The following is a 20,823-nucleotide window of genomic DNA, read 5'->3' on the forward strand; positions in this document are numbered from 1 at the left end:
CTTGACTTAGATCACAGTTTCTAATTGTAATCCAAGAACAATAAGTGACAATAGCTTATAATGGCCTTGCTAGCAGGAAGATGGGTGGGTTGTTTGCAGGGTTTTCAAGAAGAAGAATCTTGTCAGAGGTAATTTTCAGGCGGATTTCAGTATTGAAGAAGAAAACTTTTGTCACATGAAGAGTGTTGCTTCTTCGTCTCAAATGGAGCCGAGGCATAATAATAATAACAACAATCATTTGCATACTCTGCATGATCAGTATTCCTTTGATGCCTCCATGCATCTGCCGCAGTTATTTAATCCAGAATCAACGGCCGTTGCTCCTTCCTTTATATCACCACTATCTTTGAACTCCATGGATATAGAATGCTCTCAAAACTTATTGAGGCTAACGACAAGCAGTGGCGGTGGACTTATGCAGCAAGATCAGATGAGGTACAATGGTGAATGGTCGTTCTTGGACAAGCTTCAAACAACGCAGCCTCTCAGCATGGATCATCATCATCACCACTCTCAAAACAAATATATCTCTCAAACGCAGCTTGATGTGGGAAGTTCAACTCATAAATTCCCATTTCAATTCCCAGGCTGTGAGGCTGCTGACACTCTAAAATTTCCCAAGTAGCTATGTTCTGGTTTTACATATAAATATAATGTTGCTTTTTTATCATCCTATGCAGTGGCTGTGGCAAAGACACTCTTTCGAATCGCGTCTACTAATTCATGTTCTATCTTTTTTTTGTCATCGATCTGAGTTTGAGTTGTGCTGCTAACTTTGTTCTCTATTCCTTTTTCTGTTCAGGGTCATATAGATAGCAGTTAGATTAGGGATCGACATAGGACGGGATGAGTCGGTTTGCGGTCAATTCAACCCGACCTAATAAAAATATACATTCCACCTAAAACTTGACCCTATTTGGGTGACTTCACTCGACCCAAAATCCAACCCATATTGGAAATTAACAAAATTAAGGCCATGTTTGGCGATATCTTGCAAGCCAAAGATTGATATAAGGAACTCCAAGCCGGTCTCTCATTGTTGTTGTTTGTCTAATTCCAGTGTCAATTACCTACTAGAAAACGGAAGGTAGAAGGTAATAATGGTTCTTCGGGTCTTCTTCGGGTCATTGAATAACACAACACCTGAAAAAAAGGTAATAAAAAATAACAAGTAAATATATACAAAAAGAAGAAATAAAATAGTGCAATAACTAAACTTCAAATATCAATTGCAATCTCTAGCAGTGTCTCCAAAAACTTGTATGCGTTGTGTAAATGTGATTCGCAAATTGTGCAAGTATACACATCGCTCAAGTAATAAAGTGATGAGTGGGATCATCTCCAAAGGGATTGGAGGGAAATTAAGTACAGAATATGCACACTAAATCTATAAACAAATATTGTATATAAATGGTATGAACAAGGTGAGATGAATGTTGTAACAAAATAAGAAGTGTGAAATGCTGTAACAAAAAGGTAAAGTAAATAAATGTTGTAAAATTATGTTGAGAACTGGGTTATGAAATAAGACAACGATACGAAAGTGAAACTCTCAAGAAGGATAAAAGGCTGGGTCTATTGTAGACTTCTATGTCTTATCTTTAATAAATGATTAGCATATTCCAGTAATACGCTACTCGATAGAGTTTACTAAAGTGTGTCTAAGCTATCTCTAGTAAGAAAATGATAGTGGAAATGCTAAAGCAATACATTTCTGTGTAAACCCTAGCAAGTTACTCTCTATGAAGCTCTACTTTTTTTAATCGTTGAAACTCTTTCCTTATCTCTAAGGTGAGTTAAAGTTTTGCTTCTCGGCTCAACCTCATTGTTCACGTAGATCTAAGCTTAACTCTCTCGACGATTAAGCATCATAGAAAGATTAAGGCTACTCTTGAAAGCTCTTACAAATCTAAGCAATAAAACAGTAAACAAAGCAAGTATTTTGTTGAACTAAATTTTGATTTTGATAAATCAAGATTATTATAATATTTTAAATTGATAAAATTTACAACTTCACAATATTTATATATAATTTGTCATAAATAATTTTAAAGTATTTTTAAGTGTGAAAAATTATCCCAAGTGTTTTTGAATTTATCCACTTTATTAATTTTAAAGCTCAAAACACTTAATTTTTGCCAAAATAACTGCCAGTCTTGAGACCATTTATTCAGTCTTGATTCTAAAAATGTTAGAATGCTTTTTAGTCTCGAGAGCAAAGGGTGGGTATCGATACTAATTCAAACAACATCGATACTGAAGGCTTAACGGCTATAAATTTGACTGTTGGAAGGGCTTTGTCTCTATACCAACTTGTTGGTCTCGATACCAAATATGCTGGTGAGCATTAAATGCTCAAAATTAATGAATCCAACAGCTCTATTCAATCCCCAATGGCTCCAAACGGTTAGATTGATGTTAGAAGACATAAAAGGGACCAAGATTCAAATGGAGAACAACAAGAAAGTATATTGCAAGATCATTTCAACATCAAAAGAGTTTTTAGTGCTAAATTGTCAAATTCGTTGTAAATGCATTTGTGAGCTTCTTGTTTATTCTTGCTCAAGTGTAATTTTGGTGTCTTCTTAATTAGTTGCAAACTCATTTGCCTTCGTTAGGTTTTCTTTTGTTTGCTAAGTTTGTAATTTCTCTTTGGGAGAGTGTGTAAACAAGGTTCTGGGGGTATAAATCTTGTGTGTCTTTGTAAGGTTACACCTTATCCTTAAAGATTTGCAAATATAGTGGATTTGAGAAATGCTTAGTATGGATAGCTAATGTAGTAGATGCAGACTTGGTTTATAAGTCGAACCACTCTAAATCATTGTGCAAAGTTTTTATTTTTTGATTTATTCCAAAAAAAAATTTAAAAGCCCAATTCACCAACTCTTGGCATTTTTCAGTTGTTCATTAGAGCTAACAATTGGAACCAGAGCGGGTCTCTAACAACGGTTTAACAACCTTGAGAAGGTCATTGAAGAGCTCTATCAACTTCTTCAATCAACCGATAAAGATGGCCTCAACTTTCTACTCCTATAATGTTGAAGATTCTCAATCCATTACAAGACCCCCAAAATTCAATGGTGCAAATTATTAATATTGGAAGAATAGGATGATGTTGTTCGTTCAAGCTACCAATTACTCAGTTTGGGATGTCATCATTGATGGTTCACTTACTTCTCCAAGAAATAACTCGAAATGGACCAACGAAGATAGAAAGCTAGCTCAACTTAACGCCAGAGCCATGCACATTCTCTTTTGTGCACTTGGCCCCGTTGAGTATAGCAGAGTGTCCTCATGCTCCAATATTAAAGAAATTTGGGACAAGCTTGAAGTCACTCATGAAGGAACAAGCCAAGTCAAAAACTCCAAGATTGACATTCTTATTCTCAACTATGAGAACTTAAAGATGAAGCCCAATGAAGACATTAAGATGATGTACGATCGGTTCACCACGATCATAAATGACTTGAAGAACTTTGGGAAGATTTATCCCAATAAAGAGATGGTGATAAAAATGCTTGCCTCATTGCCTACAACTTGAGAAGATAAAGCTAATGCCCTCGAAGAAGCCAAGGATTTGGAGTTATACACCCTCGATGAGCTCATTGGTTCATTACTCACTCATGAAGTAAAACTCCAAAGGAATAAGGAAGAATAAAAGAAAAAGAAAAGAAAAAGGATGTTGGAATTGCTCTTAATTCCACTAAAGAAGATAAAGATGATTCTAGTGAAGAGGTGTATGAAGAAGATGAAGAGATGGTCAAGCTCTTCAAGAAATTCAAGCGATTCATGAAAGTGAGGGACAAAATTGCCAAATTTGGCATTTCCAAGCTTTTAGTCTCGAGATTAGTAAATTGGTATCGAGATTGAAATTCCAGTAGCCAAAATCGGTATCGATACCTCCCTGTATTATCTATACTTGTTTGTAAGTCTCGGTATCGAGACCAGGATCATTACGCACGTTAAAAGGGGTTGTTTTCCCCAAAATCATTTTTTATCCTCATATTAAAACCCTAACCTAAGAACCCTCTTTAATTTCTTCTACATCATCCCAAAATCTCTAAAACTTGGTGTTGATTTCCTCATTCTTTCATAATCCTTAGTGGTTTTACTTTAAGGATTCATAAAAAATCATCTGTTTTCATCAAAAATTAAGATAATTTTCGCATAAACCCATTCTATTTCCCCCTGAAAATATGCCTAAATTCTATCTTTGATCATGTTTTTAAGTTGCATTTTCTTCTAGAATTTATATATACATGTTTAAATTTTCTTTTGCTTAAAAACATGTTTTTTCTCAAAACGTTTTCAAGAATTCTTTAACAAGGGGTTTTGAAATTTTTGAAAATCATGTATCTTTAAACGAATTTGTTGATATTTTTTTGTTTATTGGGTTGATTTAAATGTGTTTTTCTTGTAGGAGGTCAGCTCATTCTCCATTTTTAGCCTAGAACCCCTGTTTTAGGATTGTCCACCAAATGTTCGATAAAATTCCTAAAAGACTTTTATCTTATCTTTAGCCTCATTTTTTTGTTCAAAATGCCTCCTAGAACAAATCCCAAGCGTTCTAGGACTAGTAGGACTATCCTTCAAGGTCAATCTTCAAATTCCTATAGCTTTGAAAACGTTTGTTTTAGGAATCACGATGCTTTACTTGTTAAATAACTTTAAAAAAAATTAAAAAATACATTCTGAGAGTACCATAGACCTTAATTTTCTCATGTCCGAAGTGTATCAATTTCCTATCTTTGAAACCTCCATCTTGTGGGGTTGGTTGGACTTGTTTTGCATTCCTCCCAAGATTCATTTGAACCTTGTTTGTGCTTTCTTTGCTAACGCCATTCTTGTCCATGCCCAAGGAAATGGGGATAGAATCATTGGAATTGAGTCGTACCTTATGGGTCAAACCTTTACTCTTAGTTCATCCTCTATTGTTTCCCACTTACATATTGTTGATAGGGATTATGATCCTTTCAAAGAAGTTTTCCCTACTAATTTCGAGAGTTTCCATATGATATCCATACTCATCTTGATTTCTCGAATCATCTTTTGCTACTCCTCATCACTTGGTTCTTTCGTCCTTCGAGTGGTAAGGTTACCCATATGTGCACTCGTGACTATTGGTGGTTTTATAACATTAAGAACAACTTACGTCCAATCTTTGCAAAGATCATATTTTTAGAACTTGTTGATGTTGTCCATAAAGGGTCTAATTACACCAAGACACTTCCCTATACTTGAATCTTTAGCTATATATTTAGGGATAAGCTTAGAGTGTCTATCGCCCTTGACCCTCCTATTCCCCTCGTTAGTGTCATCGATATCAAATCGACCTACAAGGCCAATTAGGATTTTAATGACATGTCCAGTGAGTGGCATCCTTTTAGACCAAACAAGGATGAATTCGAGGAGGAATAGAACAAAATGGAAGAGCAACCGGTGCCCCCACCTCAAGAGGATATATCGATGAAGATTTTGTACAATCACGTGATGCAAAGACTCGAAAGCATAGATACTCGCTTGAATGAGCTTGAGAGTGATGTTTACATGACACATCATCACTTGTTTCCTCCCTCTCATTTGCCACCGCCTCCGAAAGATTAGGCATTTATTTGGCATTTTAGGACATTTGCATTTTGATTTGGACTTATGCACTTTATGACTTATTTTGGAACTTTATGTTATTTTATGTTTGATACTTGGTTTGTTGGTACTTTATGGATTGATGTTTGAATTATTGATGTTGATATTATGTTTTTGAACTTGAATATTTTATGATAAGCATAATTTGACTTTTGATTATTTTATGTTGAATAATTGAGTTCACTATTACACTAACATATTTTCTTTTTTGAAGCTTAACTTGATTTTGCTATAACAAAAAGAGGGAGAATTATTTATAAGTGTAAATTTGATAACCAAAACTCATTTTAGCCAAAAATTGTTTTTCTAATGGGGGACTTATTTTTCACAAAATATGAAAAATCATTTTTAAATCAAATTTTCACAAAAAGTTTTGTTATATCAAAAAGTGGGAGATCGTATAACTAAATTTTGATTTTCATATAACATGATTATTATAATATTTTAAATTATTAAAATTTGTAATTTCACAATATTTATATACAATTTGTCATAAACAGTTTTAAAATATTTTAAGTATGAAAAATAATCCCAAGAGTTTTTGAGTTAATCCACTTTTTATAAACATTATTTTTAAAGCTCAAAACACTTAATCTTTGCCAAAACAATTGCCAGTCTCGAGACCATTTATTCGGTCTCGATACCAAAATGCCATAATGCTTTTTGGTCTCGGTACCAAAGCCCCAATCTCGAGAAAAAAGGGTGGGTATCGATATTGATTCAAATATTATCGATATTGAAGGCTTAACGACTATAAATTTGACCGTTTGAAGGCTCGATCTTGATACTAAATGTGCATGTGAGCATTAAATGCTCAAAATTAATGAATCCAACGGCTCTATTCAATCCTCAATGGCTCCAAACAGTTAGATTGATGTTAAAAGACATAAAATGGGCCAAGATTTAAATGGAGAAACACAAAAAATTCAATTGCAAGATCATTTCAACATCAAAAGTGTTTTTTGTGCTCAATTGTCAAATTTGTTGTAAATACACTTGTGAGCTTCTTGTTTGTTCTTGCTCAAGTGTAATATGGGTGTGTGCTTAATTAGTTGCAAACTCATTTGCCTTTGTGAGGTTTTCATTTGTTTGCTAAGTTTGTAATTTCTCTTTGGGAGAGTGTGTAAACAAGGTTTTGGGGTATAAAAATTGTGTGTCTTTGTAAGGTTACGCCTTATCCTTAAAGGTTTGCAAATCTAGTGGATTTGAGAAATGCTTGGTGTGGATAACTAAGGTAGTGGATGTAAACTTGGTTTAGAAGTGGAACCACTCTAAATCATTGTTCAAAGCTTTTATTTTTCGATTGTTTCCACCAAAATTTTAAAAGGCCAATTCAACCCCTCTTGCCATTTTTCGATTGTTCATTAGAGCTAACATATTTAAATCAGGAAAAAGCTAAATTATTCATTTAAACAAAAGCATCAACATCCACAATAAACCCACACCAAATAAAGTTAGTTCATGGTTGGGAAACTATCATTCAATATCATTCGTTTCATTACAACCCAACAAATATAAATAAAAATTGAGATCAACTAAAAGAGAAAGAAAACTCCCAAGCCGCGAGCTGCTATGAAACGCCTCAAGATCGCTAGCTTCTCTAAAAGGACTAGCTTTCTATCCCCTTGGAGCTTCTCTCTTATCTCACAAAGTCTATTTTACCTTTAATGTGGGTGCCTTTAGCTTTATATAGTAGGGGCTCTTAGGGTTTTGTGCCCTAGTTAGTTGTGTGTCCTAGGAAAAGATTTCCTTCATATGCGGGGCACAATTAGCCTTGTGGGGTTTCACATGAACAAAAACTATAAATATATTCTTTTTTCCTTTTTTTTGCTCCCATGAATTCAATGTAGAATGCTACAACATTTCATCTTTTCATAATTTCAACGTAAATCACCATCAAAACACCATATTTCCTTCATAGAAACACCATTAATTCAACAAATTAAGCACAAACAAGAAAACTCCAAAACATGCATGAAATATATATCTAAATGCTACTAAATGAACTTGACAATGAACAATAACCTAAGTAAAAAGGCATGCAATATACCCTTTTTACAGGGTTATCACCCCTTGTCGGTTGAGAGGTCCTAATGCAACCTAAGTCATGTGGTGGGCTTGGTTTCCGCAACCTTCAACTTCATAACTTGGCTTTCCTTATGAAAATTTATTACACCCTTGTTAATGATCATGATAGCCATTGGATCACTCTTCTTCACCAAAAATATAATATGACTGATCATTGTCCATCCTCTATCAATCGTTCTAATTACTCCAACATGTGACATTACTGAACATGTCCTTGATATATTTTTCTTTAAACTCTTTTAGAAAGAATTCTTATGTAATCTACTCTATAGGAACCTATGTAGTGATATTCGTCTAGCACACACTAGCTTGCTCCATTAGTAAAGAAACTACTCCCTCTAATTTTCCATGATAATCATAAGGAATTCTACTCAACATACTTTTAATATCATTCAACCTGTAATCAGTAGCTATGAAATTTGAATTAGTATCACCCCGAAAATCTAGCATTTTCATTTTTCTCAATTCATTTGGAATTAATACTGGTGCTCGATGATTTATGATAGCATTCAAATACCTGAAGAAATAAACTTTGATCTTAAACAGGTATATCATGTTGATCTTGAGCAGATGACTCCACATTCTACTGAGCAAGAGACAAATTTTGATTTACCTCATTACTGTTGCTCTGTGTAAAAGTATCATGCTCAATTGTTCGATAGGACTCTTGATGACCTAACATTTCTATATAGACATTATAATTTAAAATTAGTCACGAATAACTTTACTAAATAATAGGCACCAAAGTATATATATACAATTATCAATAATTATGACATCATGGTGGCATGTATATTATCCCAACTTACTTCAAACTCGATTCATGTCCAGAAACGACTAAACTTGTAGTTTTGATACCAATAAATATAACATCATTTTTAGTATTCAAATTTTGAATACGGGTCAGAATATCACAAACTGAAGTACTAACATTCACTAATAGCCATTTATCCAAATATTACACATTACCACATATTTTAGTATATGTTTACTCACCATTAAATAATTAATCATTTTATCATATAAATCAATTTCTATTTTTTTCAACAATCAAACTAAATTTGATTTCAGGAAACAAATTAGCAATTCATAACTACAACTTATAAAATTATAACTATATAAAAGCTGCCTAAATTCAACCTTAACAAGCTTCTCCATTTTTATTATATACTATATCTTTAATTCATTTAACCATTTTCAACACTAATATAAATACCCATCATTCATTTTAATAAACATAAACTAGTTTACAAGCTATTACAAATTATGTATAAACTAGTATAAAACCAACTACTGTTAATATATACATGCCAGCTAGAGAATCAAAATATGTCAGATAAATGTCGTTACTATTACTATAAGTATATTACTCGATAGGTAAGATGCCAATTACTCTTTCGGTTTTTTCTTTTGACCTATGCATGAAAATCATCACACACTAAGTATATACTTAGTGAGACTTTAATAATAATCAATGCAATACAACATATATGCAAATAAATATCAATACTTGGTGCATCATAATCATTGTACATGTATCACCATCATGTTATATATATTAACATGAAAACAATGTATAAAATTTCTTACCAATATACTGACCATTTATTCCATAAGCTCATAAGCTTAATCATCTGTTTATCATTTACTAACCAATAAACCATAACCTAAATATAAGCATGTGAGAACCTTGAGTACACGTGCCAAAATATGCACCTGAGTGCGAATATATATATACATATAAGGTGGTGCCCACTAATATACATATAAGGTCATGTCTACCATTTTACTAAGTGTCCTATTATACATTGTAGTTCTAAAGTGTATATGTAGCATGTTGTTAGATTCTGTGACATGCCAACTATATCTCTGTCTCTTAATGACATACTTGGGCATACAATCAATAATTATTTCATTCATATCAAAGTATATCAATATAATTTAACATTGACCAGTTCATACTCGAAATAATATTCATTTTTAAGCTTGAATAAACATGCTATGTCATTGAACATAATATTCTCATCATAACTAACAAAAAACCAAATCAAAACATCTATCCTTTAACTTTTTATCTTTTGTTGACTTGGTCCTAAAATGAAACTAATGAATTTGTCATCATTTGAAGAATGAAATCAACATCACAACACTTATTTCATAATTTTCAAGTCTTGAAATATCAAATTTCATCATCCTTTCATCCACCCTTTTTATAAATTTAAAGGATTCAACATGAATAACATGAACTAATGGTACCAAATGAAAGAGAATTCAATGGAGAAAAAGTTTGAATTATCCAACTCAAAATGCTTGAAAATAAAATTTAGAACTTACTTGGGTGTTCCAAATGACTCACGGCAGAAGAAAATAAGTTTAAGAAAATTGAACTTTGTTTCTTTTCTTTTAGTCCTTTTTGGATTTTTATAATCTAAACGAATTTAAAATTCATTTTAATCCAAAATGACCATTATATCCTTAAGATCCAATGTTCCTGATCATTCTACATGTCAATTTCTTTATCCAAAGGCTAAAATTAAATCATGAAGTTAGTAGTAATTTACCACTTTACCCTAGCAATGTTCCAAAATTATAATCGTGTCATTTTTAATCCAATGATTAAAATTTATAATGAAAATCAACTTAATTTCAATGGTTCATATTAAATTTTATCATTTTAAAGCATGAAAAAGAAATTATTTTCCTTTGCTCTATCATCTAGTAAATTTTCTTAAATTTTTTATTCGATCTGATTATTTGAATTTTTCTCAAACTTTCACACTTTATATATTTTAACATAAACTTCATACTAAATATCTGAGAGTTTAACTATTCATTACGAGACAAAACATATTTTTGAGAATTAACATTTTAGTCCCTAAACATTCCCAAGTTATACTTTAACCACCAACTTCCATTTTATCCATTTTGATCACTAACCAAAATTTTTGGGGTATAACACATTATGCTTTTGGTCCTGATAGTGAATAGGTGAAGGTAGTGACAGATGCATGATTTTATGTTAGAGGTGAATTTCCAAAATTTTGAAGTGAACGAATTTATAAAATTAAGGGGGGCTAAAACACATTATAAATAGAAAATATTAAAAAAGTCTAAAATATATTATACATTGAAATTTTCAGGATCTCCAGCTGCCCCTAGTTCATCCATGGGTGGAGAGCTTTGCATGGTATGCAGGACGAACCCACGTTATGGATGGGAGGGGCAGCTGTTCCCTAACTTTGACAGTCTAATTACATGTCAGGTTATTAGATATTTGAAACTATTACAATTAAGTCCTGGCTCCTCTCAAAATTTCTTGGTATAATTGTTTTTTTTGGGATTATGCTAGTTTTAAAACTAACGAAATTAAGCCTTGATCTAAATTTATTTGATTTAATTATTTTTAAAGACGTCTAAGTTTTAAATTTTAATAGAATTAAACGTTTAATCTTTCAATTTTATGATTTAATTACTTTCTAAGATTTTATTTGTCTTGAAGTTATACAACTTGTCCCCTTATAGTTTAATCCTAGCTCCGTCCCTCATGGTATGACTATAAATTAATATGGACAGTAAATTTCTTTGTACACACAATATTACCATCTACATAAACAAGCAACTTTTCAGATATATATATATATATATTATATATATATATAAACACAATCTAATAAGATGAAAACACAATACCGCAAGAAACCCAACAAATTTCATAAACCTTAGTAGTAAAACTGTTGCACTAAATTTTTGAATGCATGAACTTGTAAAGATGCAAAGGGTATTCAATAATATGCACAAAAGTAATCCTAAAAGTTCCATCCGAAATCGTCAATGGAACTCAAATCACGATACATTGCTGAAGACATGAGTGTGGACTCAAGAAGGCCAAGGTCAAAGCTACCACCCTCGAATCCGAATGAAGCATCCATATCAAATTTATGGTCTGTTATCTCGCAAAACTTCTTCTTCTCTTGTTGCTGCTCTTGTGGTGGTTGCAGATCTTCAACTCTCGGTTCTTCAAATGTTTCAGCAATGGCTTTAGCATCCCAAAGCAAGGGTTTTCGTACAACATGTTACCAACCATGTAATTGAGTTGAAGGAGAAAAACAATTGTGGTATCCAAGGATGAACAATAAGGGTATACGGTGGATTCATTAAGATTCTGACCATAACAGCATTAGGGTTTTGGGGTTGAGCTAGGAATCTGCATTGCCATGGTGGTGTTATTGGTATCTTTAGCCTGTGAACTGATATGAAATAGTGAAGGAACTTTGTTGTGAATATTTGCATGCAGCTTTATTAGAGGCTCTTTGGCGAAAGGAGAGGAGATTGTGTGCATGGTTTTCAGAACCGGACCGGGAACCGGCCATGCTATCGGTTCACTGGTTCAATCGGTCAAACCCATATGACCGGTCGGAAGAACCGGACGACGTTATAATTATTTAAAAATTAAATAAAAATACTAAAATATTTAATAAAAATAATTTTTTATATCACAAGTTATATTCAAAGCAACTCATAACATATATAAGTTAAAAATCATAAAATCAGTGAAACAAAAATAATTCAAATTAACTACAAATAATATTTAAGGTAAAACATATTAAATAAAATATAATTATATATAAATAATTAAAAAATAAATGGGGCTAAAAAATCATAACAAATGATATTGTTTGGTTTAATTTTTTTTTTTAAAACAATCTCACATGGCTAAAAATAGATAGAGCATCCCAAAGTCCTAAAGAGTAAAATATGAGAACAAAACAATCCCTTGGCGGGTTTTTCCGATTTTTAGTCGGTCCGATTCGAACGGTTCATTGGTTCTGGCCGATTCACTAATAACGATTCAACCGGTGTAAATTTAATCGGACTAACACCGATTCCCGGTTGAACCAACCGATTGGTCCGGTTTTCAAAACGTTGTTTGTGTGCTTTTGGGTCCAATCCTTGCGAGAGCAGCCTTTTCTTAATGCATGAGTTACAAAGTTCTTTACCTCGTTGTCTGTTCTTCTAGGAAGATGCTTGGCTATCTGAGCCCTCTGTTGAAGCAAAAGACACAACATCCAATGAAATCATTGAAATGTCCAAATGTTTTTACAAGGTCAAGTTCATACAGATACATGCACACATCATTTGTTTTTTATAAGGGATGAATTAATAAAAAAATTAAAAACAAAGTATATTATTAATAAAAAAATATGAAAATAATTAAAATATATAAATTTTAAAATCTTCAAACCTGACGCACCCGCAGTTCGTCTCAATCCATCTCTGACTCCTATATGTTGTTTTCCAATCCGATTTACCACTCTACTATAATTTGATTATATTCAGTCATTTTATTTTTAAAATGTGTCTTTTCAATTCCGATTAACATTTCGGTCAAATATTTGGTTATGGTTATTTTATTAAAACATACTATGATGTGTCATATATTTTTTAACATTTTTTTGCAATTAGACAAAATTATTATTTGTTATCTGTTTATATTTTTTTCCTTTGACATGAACCATTAGTTTCTAGTAAAACAGGGCAATAATCCTGGCGTGTAAATTATATGTCCAATAGGGTAGTCCAAAAAATATTAAAATATAAAATTTAAAATCTTCAAACCTGACGCACCCGCAGTTCGTCTCAATCCATCTCTAGACTCCTATATGTTGTTTTCCAATCCGATTTACTCACTCTACTATAATTTGATTATATTCAGTCATTTTTTTTTAAAATGTGTCTTTTCAATTCCGATTAACATTTCGGTCAAATATTTGGTTATGGTTTTTTATTAAAACATACTATGATGTGTCATATATTTTTTAACATTTTTTTGCAATTAGACAAAATTATATTTGTTATCTGTTTTATATTTTTTTCCTTTGACATGAACCATTAGTTTCTAGTAAAATCAGGGCAATAATCCTGGCGTGTAAATTATTATCCAATAGGGTAGTCCAAAATTTATTTTAGGATCTACTATATTCACTATAACGAAGGATGAAATAAGTCATCATGTGGGGTGACAAATTTGAAAAAAAATATAATTTTTTTATTAAAATTAGTCAAGATAGAGTAACTTATGATAAAAAATATATTTTGTAGTCACCTTACTTAACGAGCTTCAAATTATGTAGTAATACTGTAAATTGCTAATTTATTTATGGGCGTTTTTCGAAAAATCACCGGACCGATATATTTACGGCTCGATAGTTTTGGATTCCTGTACAAAGAGATGTGTCGAGCCACTAACTGCACGCGTATGCTATCGCGGATGTCTCCTGCTGCTGTAGTCTTGGGTATGGTATCGATTGCCCTTTTATGTCCCGTTGTCAAGAACCCATTCGTATTTCCACTATTATTGAGGTAATTGTAAATCTGATTTCGTATATTAATCATTTTATACAATATAATAATTTTTTTCCTTGAATAGGTGGTCTACTGATAAGAAAATCATCAGGAGCTACCTGATGATTAGAAAAATTAGGGTGATCATCGATCAAGGTTGGCACACAGGTATGAGTTTAATGTTTAAAAATTGATTTTAGATTATAGTTATAATTAGATTATCCTTTGAAAAATTATATATACTTGTTTTAGTTTGAATGGGTGTCATATTTACTGATGATATGAGGGCGGTGATCCCACCTGAGTTGAGGGGACCATCATATGTTTGGATGGCGATGGTCCCCTTGATCTTTATGCGACCGTCGAGTGGCACTCCATGATCGGTGCTCGGATTTGGTTGTTTTCAACCAATTTCGGAAGCAACTTGCAATATGGACGAGTTGCATAGCACAGATAGATGCGGCAAGACAAACACAGATTGGCTGGTGAGGCATCATGAGTGGGTCGTGTTGTGGGAGGATCGACATCGGATCCTTCCCCATAGAGAGCCCATTTTACTTGACCTCTTGATGGTTACTGACGGTTATTATGAGTGGTTCAACAGTAACGGGAAACCGTTTCTTCTTCCCAAGGATGCACGAGGGCAGACCTTTCCACGACGTCGACAGAGACGTTCACCGACACAACATCATTGTCCCCTGACTCATGGACGGAGATCAGGTGCTTCCGGTTCATCTCAGCTGCACCAGCACGACCTTCACAGCAGTCACCGCATCCATATATGATGTCGCCACTGCCTTCCCATTACCAGATACCGCCGCCGCCGCCTTCACCTGGTTTTATGACCCCGTCGCCGCCACCGTCACAGATGACCCCTCCTGGAGGCTATTATCTGTCTATGTTTGTAGATCCAACTTGGGGTTCATATGATAGATATTTAGCGGGTTCAACCTCATCACCCATGGCTGCAGCACAGACACCTCCTGTACAGTTTTCACACTCAGCGATGTCTGGTTTTTATGAGTTTTCGCAGGCCAGTGGGATAGTCAGTCATATACCTTCAGGGTCCTTATTCTATGGAGGTGCTTCATCATCATCAGCTCCTCATCAACCTAATGTACCTACTCAGGACGATGACGACGACGACGACTACGACGACGACGATGATGACAGCTAGGAGTCACAACCAGTGATACGAAGAAATCCTCCTCGAGACCGACAGCCACCGCCTGCGGAATATATTCGCATCGCAGGCATCGATAGATTTTGTTTTTTATTATATTTGTATTTAGTTTTTTGGACATTTTAATTGTAATTTTTATTATTTCTCATTTAATACTTACTTTATTTTGTTAAATTTGTTGGACTTTTTAATGTATTTCACTTAATTTTGTTATTATCATTAATATCAGTTATTGTAATTTGGTTGTCATTTACCATTTAATACTTATTGTAAGTTGTTGTATTTAAATTATTTTGAAATACCAAATGTTATCAGTTTGATCAAATTTATGATTGTGTTCGATAACTTTTTAAGTTTGTCACTTATTATCTCTTTTATTATCACATAACACAAACGCCAATCTTGTATTATTGTATCATTTTTTTAATCTTCATCAGCGATTATCGAATGACATTAACTTGAAGTAAATGCAAATTAAAGTACAAGAATTATTATTTGATAAATAAATACATCATTTTCTCATCAATTGTTACTTGATGGCAACAGAAGTGGACATGTTTTTCTAGTTATCCTGTGTTTCTACAATGCCCACATCTTCTATCTTGTCTAGATCTTTCTCGAATATCCTATCGCATGAATTCAATTGGATTTTGGACGACCACGCTCCCTCAATAAACTCAGATTTGGTACAATTGGAAGCCAATCTTGAACCTCATCAGGGTCTCTGTCATTACCTATGGGTGGAAACTCAAATTCGTATACCTTAAAAACTTCAGATAGTAGGTATACGGGATCCACAAAATGGTTATAGTCTTGACGTTTATGCGAGCAAGCTGCTATCACATGAGAGCATGGATACTTCAGAGCTTGAAAAAACCCGCAGTCGAACGTTCTGTCCCTTAGATTACTCTTAACGACACAACTTCAATCCCTTGAAGAGGTCGCGACAACTATGAACGAAACATTTCATGCCTTCTAGAGAAGCTTGTTACAGACATTCCATTTGATGCAAAATTTTTTTTTTTGTAGATCTACAACTAATTTAGGGTGATAGACAAGACCGCCTTGCATCCAGGTTTGAGCTTGTCCCCCGAGCTTCACAAAAGCGCCCCCAAACGAAAATATATAGTCTTTACCAAAGCCGCTACTGATAAGTGACGTGTATCCTTTAAGGTTGAATTGATTGCCTCTGCCAAGTTGGTCGTCATGTGTCCATATCGATATCCACCATCATATGCGCTCGTCCACATTTCTTTATCGATGAGGCTGATGTAATCGTATCCTTCCTCGTTCTTCGCCTGCAAATCTTGAAACATGATTCAAACGTTCGAGGAAGTAGTTCGTAACCTGATAAAAAATGTATACTTACTAACCTGCTTTCTTGCAAAATTAAAACGATCGAAAGAAAACAAACTACATCAGTTTCACTTACCCATGTGCACAATTAATTGACGTTCATCATTCTCCTTGTACCTTCCATGGTAGTTCGCAGCAATGTGTCAGAGACAATACCTATGTTGGACAAAGGGTGGTTGCCACATTGGACCCAAAGACTCCATTGCTGCTTTGATCCCATCTCCGCGATCTGAAATGACGCAGATGTTTTCCCTCGTGCTAACATGTGCACGTAAATTTCAGAGGAAAAAAGCCCAAGAATCTGTGTCTTCTCCTTCGACAAGAGCAAAAGCAACTGGAAGAATGTTGCGATCTCCATCTTGGACAATTACCAATAATAAAACTTGCTTATATTTTCCATACAAGAAAGTCTCGTCGATCTGGACCACATGCTTGCAGTATTTGACAGCATTAACGCATTGTGGGTAATTCCAAAAAACCCGGTTGAATTGGCATCGATCGCGATGAACTCGATCATTATGGTATGCATAGGAGGTTTCGAAGTCCAAAATTATCCCAGGATTCAACATCCGCACCAGCCTAAACGAACTTGGAAGTTCGTTGTAAGATGCATCCCATTTGCCATTAAGTTTGACAATGGCATTTTGTTTTACCAACCAAGCTTTTTTATAGGAGACAGTGTACCCATACTGCTATTGTATAGTTGAAATCAACACTGCAACAGCCATATGAGAGCTTGTTTTTACCATGGGCATGATGGTTTGGCATATTATTTTAGAGTCCAAGTTGGGATGATCTTGGTTGACCCATCCAGCACAACACGTGTGAGGACCGTTGTATACTGTTAGTTCTCATATGTTATTTTTCCTCTTCATTTTTGATACACGAACCATCCAATTGCATCCGTTTTCACGTCGGGCACAATAACATACATATTTTTCGGTCGTGGATCGGTTGATTCTGGACTGAACAAAATTACGAATATTATAATTTTTTATAGCCATCACCGCTTCTTCTTTGCTTGAAAACTCCATGCCTAAAGATAACTCACCATTATTTATTAATGAGTAATATCCATAGTCACCGAGATGAGGCATATCCGCAAATTCTGGCTCGTACATTGCACCATAAACAGCTTCATACATGTGTGCAAGAGGGTCAGTTTGTGCCACATTTCCTGGAACTTCATCATCATCGGAGTTGAATAGCGGTGATTCTGGGTGAATGAAGAGTCCAGTCTCAACACCATCCGCACCAGGCTCACGAAGCGGTTCTTCTGGTGGAGATGATGGTTCCTCCATGCACTCCACATTTAGGTCGAAGAACCTACTACTTGCACGCCTTCCCCTTGAATTAGAATGCATATCGACATTGAGATCGAAAAAGCTTGCAGTCAAATGCCTCCCCCTGGAGCTTGAAGTCATCGTGTCAAATGAAAACTGCACAGATGGTTGCGTCGATGGCATCTCCATACGGTCAAAGAAATTTGCAGATGAATGCCTTCCCCTTGAACTGGACGCGGTGTTTCCATACAGATTGTTTGTGGACCCTCCTCGGTACATATCGTAAGGAGTTGCGGGTGAATGTCTCCCCATTATGGCATTAAAATCATTACACATTACTGTAGTCGGGCTGTCAACTTGATCAACTTGTTCAGCCAGCCCATAGTGGGAGCTTAATGATTGACCCCGAACAGCACGCACTTGAACAAAATGTGCATACATCTCAATATTGGCGTCTGAATAATTACTTTGAGCTTCAACCATCATTTCAACATCATCATTGTTTGAAAGTTCGAACGCTGTATAAGTTAATGGCAACAATGATGTTGGAAATCTGTACTGCAACGACGACATTCTTCTACTACTTCCAACATGAATCTTCCTCAAAATCTTCGTTATCAGCTCCTTAAGAGTTATGTTTCTCTTGAATGATATTTTAACACGCTCATTTGATACGAAAACAACGCCGGTTTCATCTTCTTGAATTTCACCATCATAATAAACAATAGTTGAAAGTCGCGCCATTCTTTGAGTTTAAAAGTGCGACAATATTATATCTGTAAAAAAATAACTGAAACAAACCTGATTAAATAAATAATAAATGAACGAATAACACAATAAAATTTTGACACATCAACGTAAATAATTTAAATAATATAATTATATATTATTACATGCACCACAAAACTATTTCGACGTATACTCCTGCTTTCCAATTTTACAAACACAAAAATTAATTGAAAATAATTAGTATAATATTTTTTCAAATAATCATAATAAACAATAAGTATAATAAAAAAATTATAACAAAATTACCTTATAAAGAAAAATCACACGAACTTCTAAATCAAATATGAGAAGATTGCCATAATTATTGATTCGTTGACGGAATTATTGTATTAATTTATAAGTTGAGAGGAGAGATGTGAGGAGATGTGAAGAACATAATAGGGGAGATGTGTATTTATAGCCGAAGTTGCTATACAAGGAGCGGTACCTGCACCGCGCCTTATATAATTATATAAAGGTATGGTGCGGCCCCTACCCCTCGCTATACCTCTACGTGGCGTAAGGCGCGCTTCAGGGGGCGCGTCTTACCCCACGTGACGCCAAATCAGCATATAGCGCGGTGCAGAGAGCTCGCTTTACTGCTAAGGGTGTTATATCGTGAAATATAGTCTGACCGGTGTTAGATCGGTAAATATACCGGTCACCAGTGATTTTTTTGAGAAAAACGCTTTATTTATGGACCATCTTAAAAACTCAAATGATTATTCCGCCTATATTATTAAGTTAATTTCGCCATAGTTTTTATCCTTTTCGGTCAACAGTTTAAATAGAGATTAATTATGTTGAACTGAATAGGCCATGAATTTAAATGTGCAAAAAAGTTGTCCAAACTCTATAAAAATATGTCAATATATATTTCTCAGGTAATCGCATGTTTAAAAAATAATAATGAACATTTTTGCCTTGTTATTGAAAATGCACATGTCAAAGAACAAAGTACTAGAAATGATCAAATTATTGTATAGGGACTAAATATGTCCAAAAACGCATAGTAGAGGGACCTTCTACAAAATTTGACCTTTTCAAAGACTTCAAATTGAATCCGAAGCTACCTGTTGCCTAAAATTCTATGAACATCAATGATTATCTGTTCTTCATCAGCTGTGAAGGAACCCCTCTTTAGGTCGGGCCTTAAGTAGTTTGTCCATCTCAATATGCAGCTTTTCCCACACCTCTGCAAGCCTGCAACATACACAACACCTAAAAGTTGCACGACAACCATATATATAGTTTTTCAAATGTTTAAGATCGTTGGATGAGAAAAAAATAGACAACTTAGATTAAAAATGAATAATAAGAATAAAAAAAAAAGAATTAATCTTAGCAGTCTAGTTTTACTCGTCCAATAACTCTAAATATGTGAAAAACTAAAAAAATGTTTTATACTATGTAAGTGGATCTATCCGTGTATATATATACCATCAAGTTTAGGCACAGAGCTCCGGCTTCCATGGCCATGGGCAGTGATATGTTGGCGGAGCTTGTCATCTTCCTCAGGAGACCATAAACCTCTTTTAAACTTCTGTTTGGTGCAGCAGCGATGACCCAACCCGCCTTTTCCTAAAAACTCACTTCATCAGCCTTCCACTCCAATGAAGAGGGTTTCCATTACTATATTTAAAGGGACGCCTTTTCTCATAGATATATATCAAGAGAAAGAGTGGGCTTTGTGAATGTGGAAAAGTGTATGAGAAAATGTCTCTTGAAAAGGTTTTAGTGTAAAATTTAGAGAGGTCTATCGTTGAAGATAATTAACACGAGTAAGGGTCTAAGACGGTCCCAATCCATTGATATATTGATTCCGAGACAATGTTTTTCTCAATTGGAGTATAAAATTGGGTCACTTATATCTTACTCTTTTACTTTTCGTGATAACTTCCCTTGTTCCTCACTCTTTATTTGTTGTAAAAACTTTTTTTACCATTTGTATTTGATTTATTGATGGATTAGTTGGAATTGAAGTACTATAGAGATCTATTACGAGAGTAATTCTTTCCATTGAGTTTGTTTCTTTTACAACATTAGAATTCAAACATTTGACCTTTGCAACTACTTGAACCCAGGGACGGACACAAAATTTTAAGTTGAAGGACGAACTTGAACTTATAAAATTTTAGGGAGCGAACTTGAACTAATAAA

At 34.2% G+C, this 20,823-nt stretch overlaps 1 protein-coding gene, 1 long non-coding RNA gene and 1 pseudogene across 2 annotated transcripts in view; 1 reads left to right on the top strand and 2 right to left on the bottom strand.

Moving 5' to 3' along the window:
• Positions 1-625, top strand: part of LOC120196266 (protein SOMBRERO-like) — a 1,184-nt gene extending 559 nt beyond the window's left edge. The window contains exon 3 of the mRNA XM_039198107.1: positions 77-625. Coding sequence (XP_039054038.1) covers positions 77-625 — 549 coding nt within the window. The remainder of the gene's footprint in view (positions 1-76) is intronic.
• The window catches only part of LOC120196268, a 26,772-nt gene extending 16,943 nt beyond the window's left edge, over positions 1-9,829 (bottom strand). Inside the window, exon 1 of the long non-coding RNA XR_005523150.1 lies at positions 9,818-9,829. This is a non-coding gene — a long non-coding RNA (uncharacterized LOC120196268). The remainder of the gene's footprint in view (positions 1-9,817) is intronic.
• A 1,708-nt stretch (positions 9,830-11,537) lies between these two features.
• LOC120196385 overlaps positions 11,538-20,823 on the bottom strand; it is a 29,363-nt pseudogene continuing 20,077 nt past the window's right edge.

The sequence above is a fragment of the Hibiscus syriacus genome, unplaced genomic scaffold (assembly GCF_006381635.1).
Source record: "Hibiscus syriacus cultivar Baekdansim isolate YM2019G1 unplaced genomic scaffold, ASM638163v2 tig00117032_pilon, whole genome shotgun sequence".
Classification (NCBI taxonomy): domain Eukaryota; kingdom Viridiplantae; phylum Streptophyta; class Magnoliopsida; order Malvales; family Malvaceae; genus Hibiscus; species Hibiscus syriacus.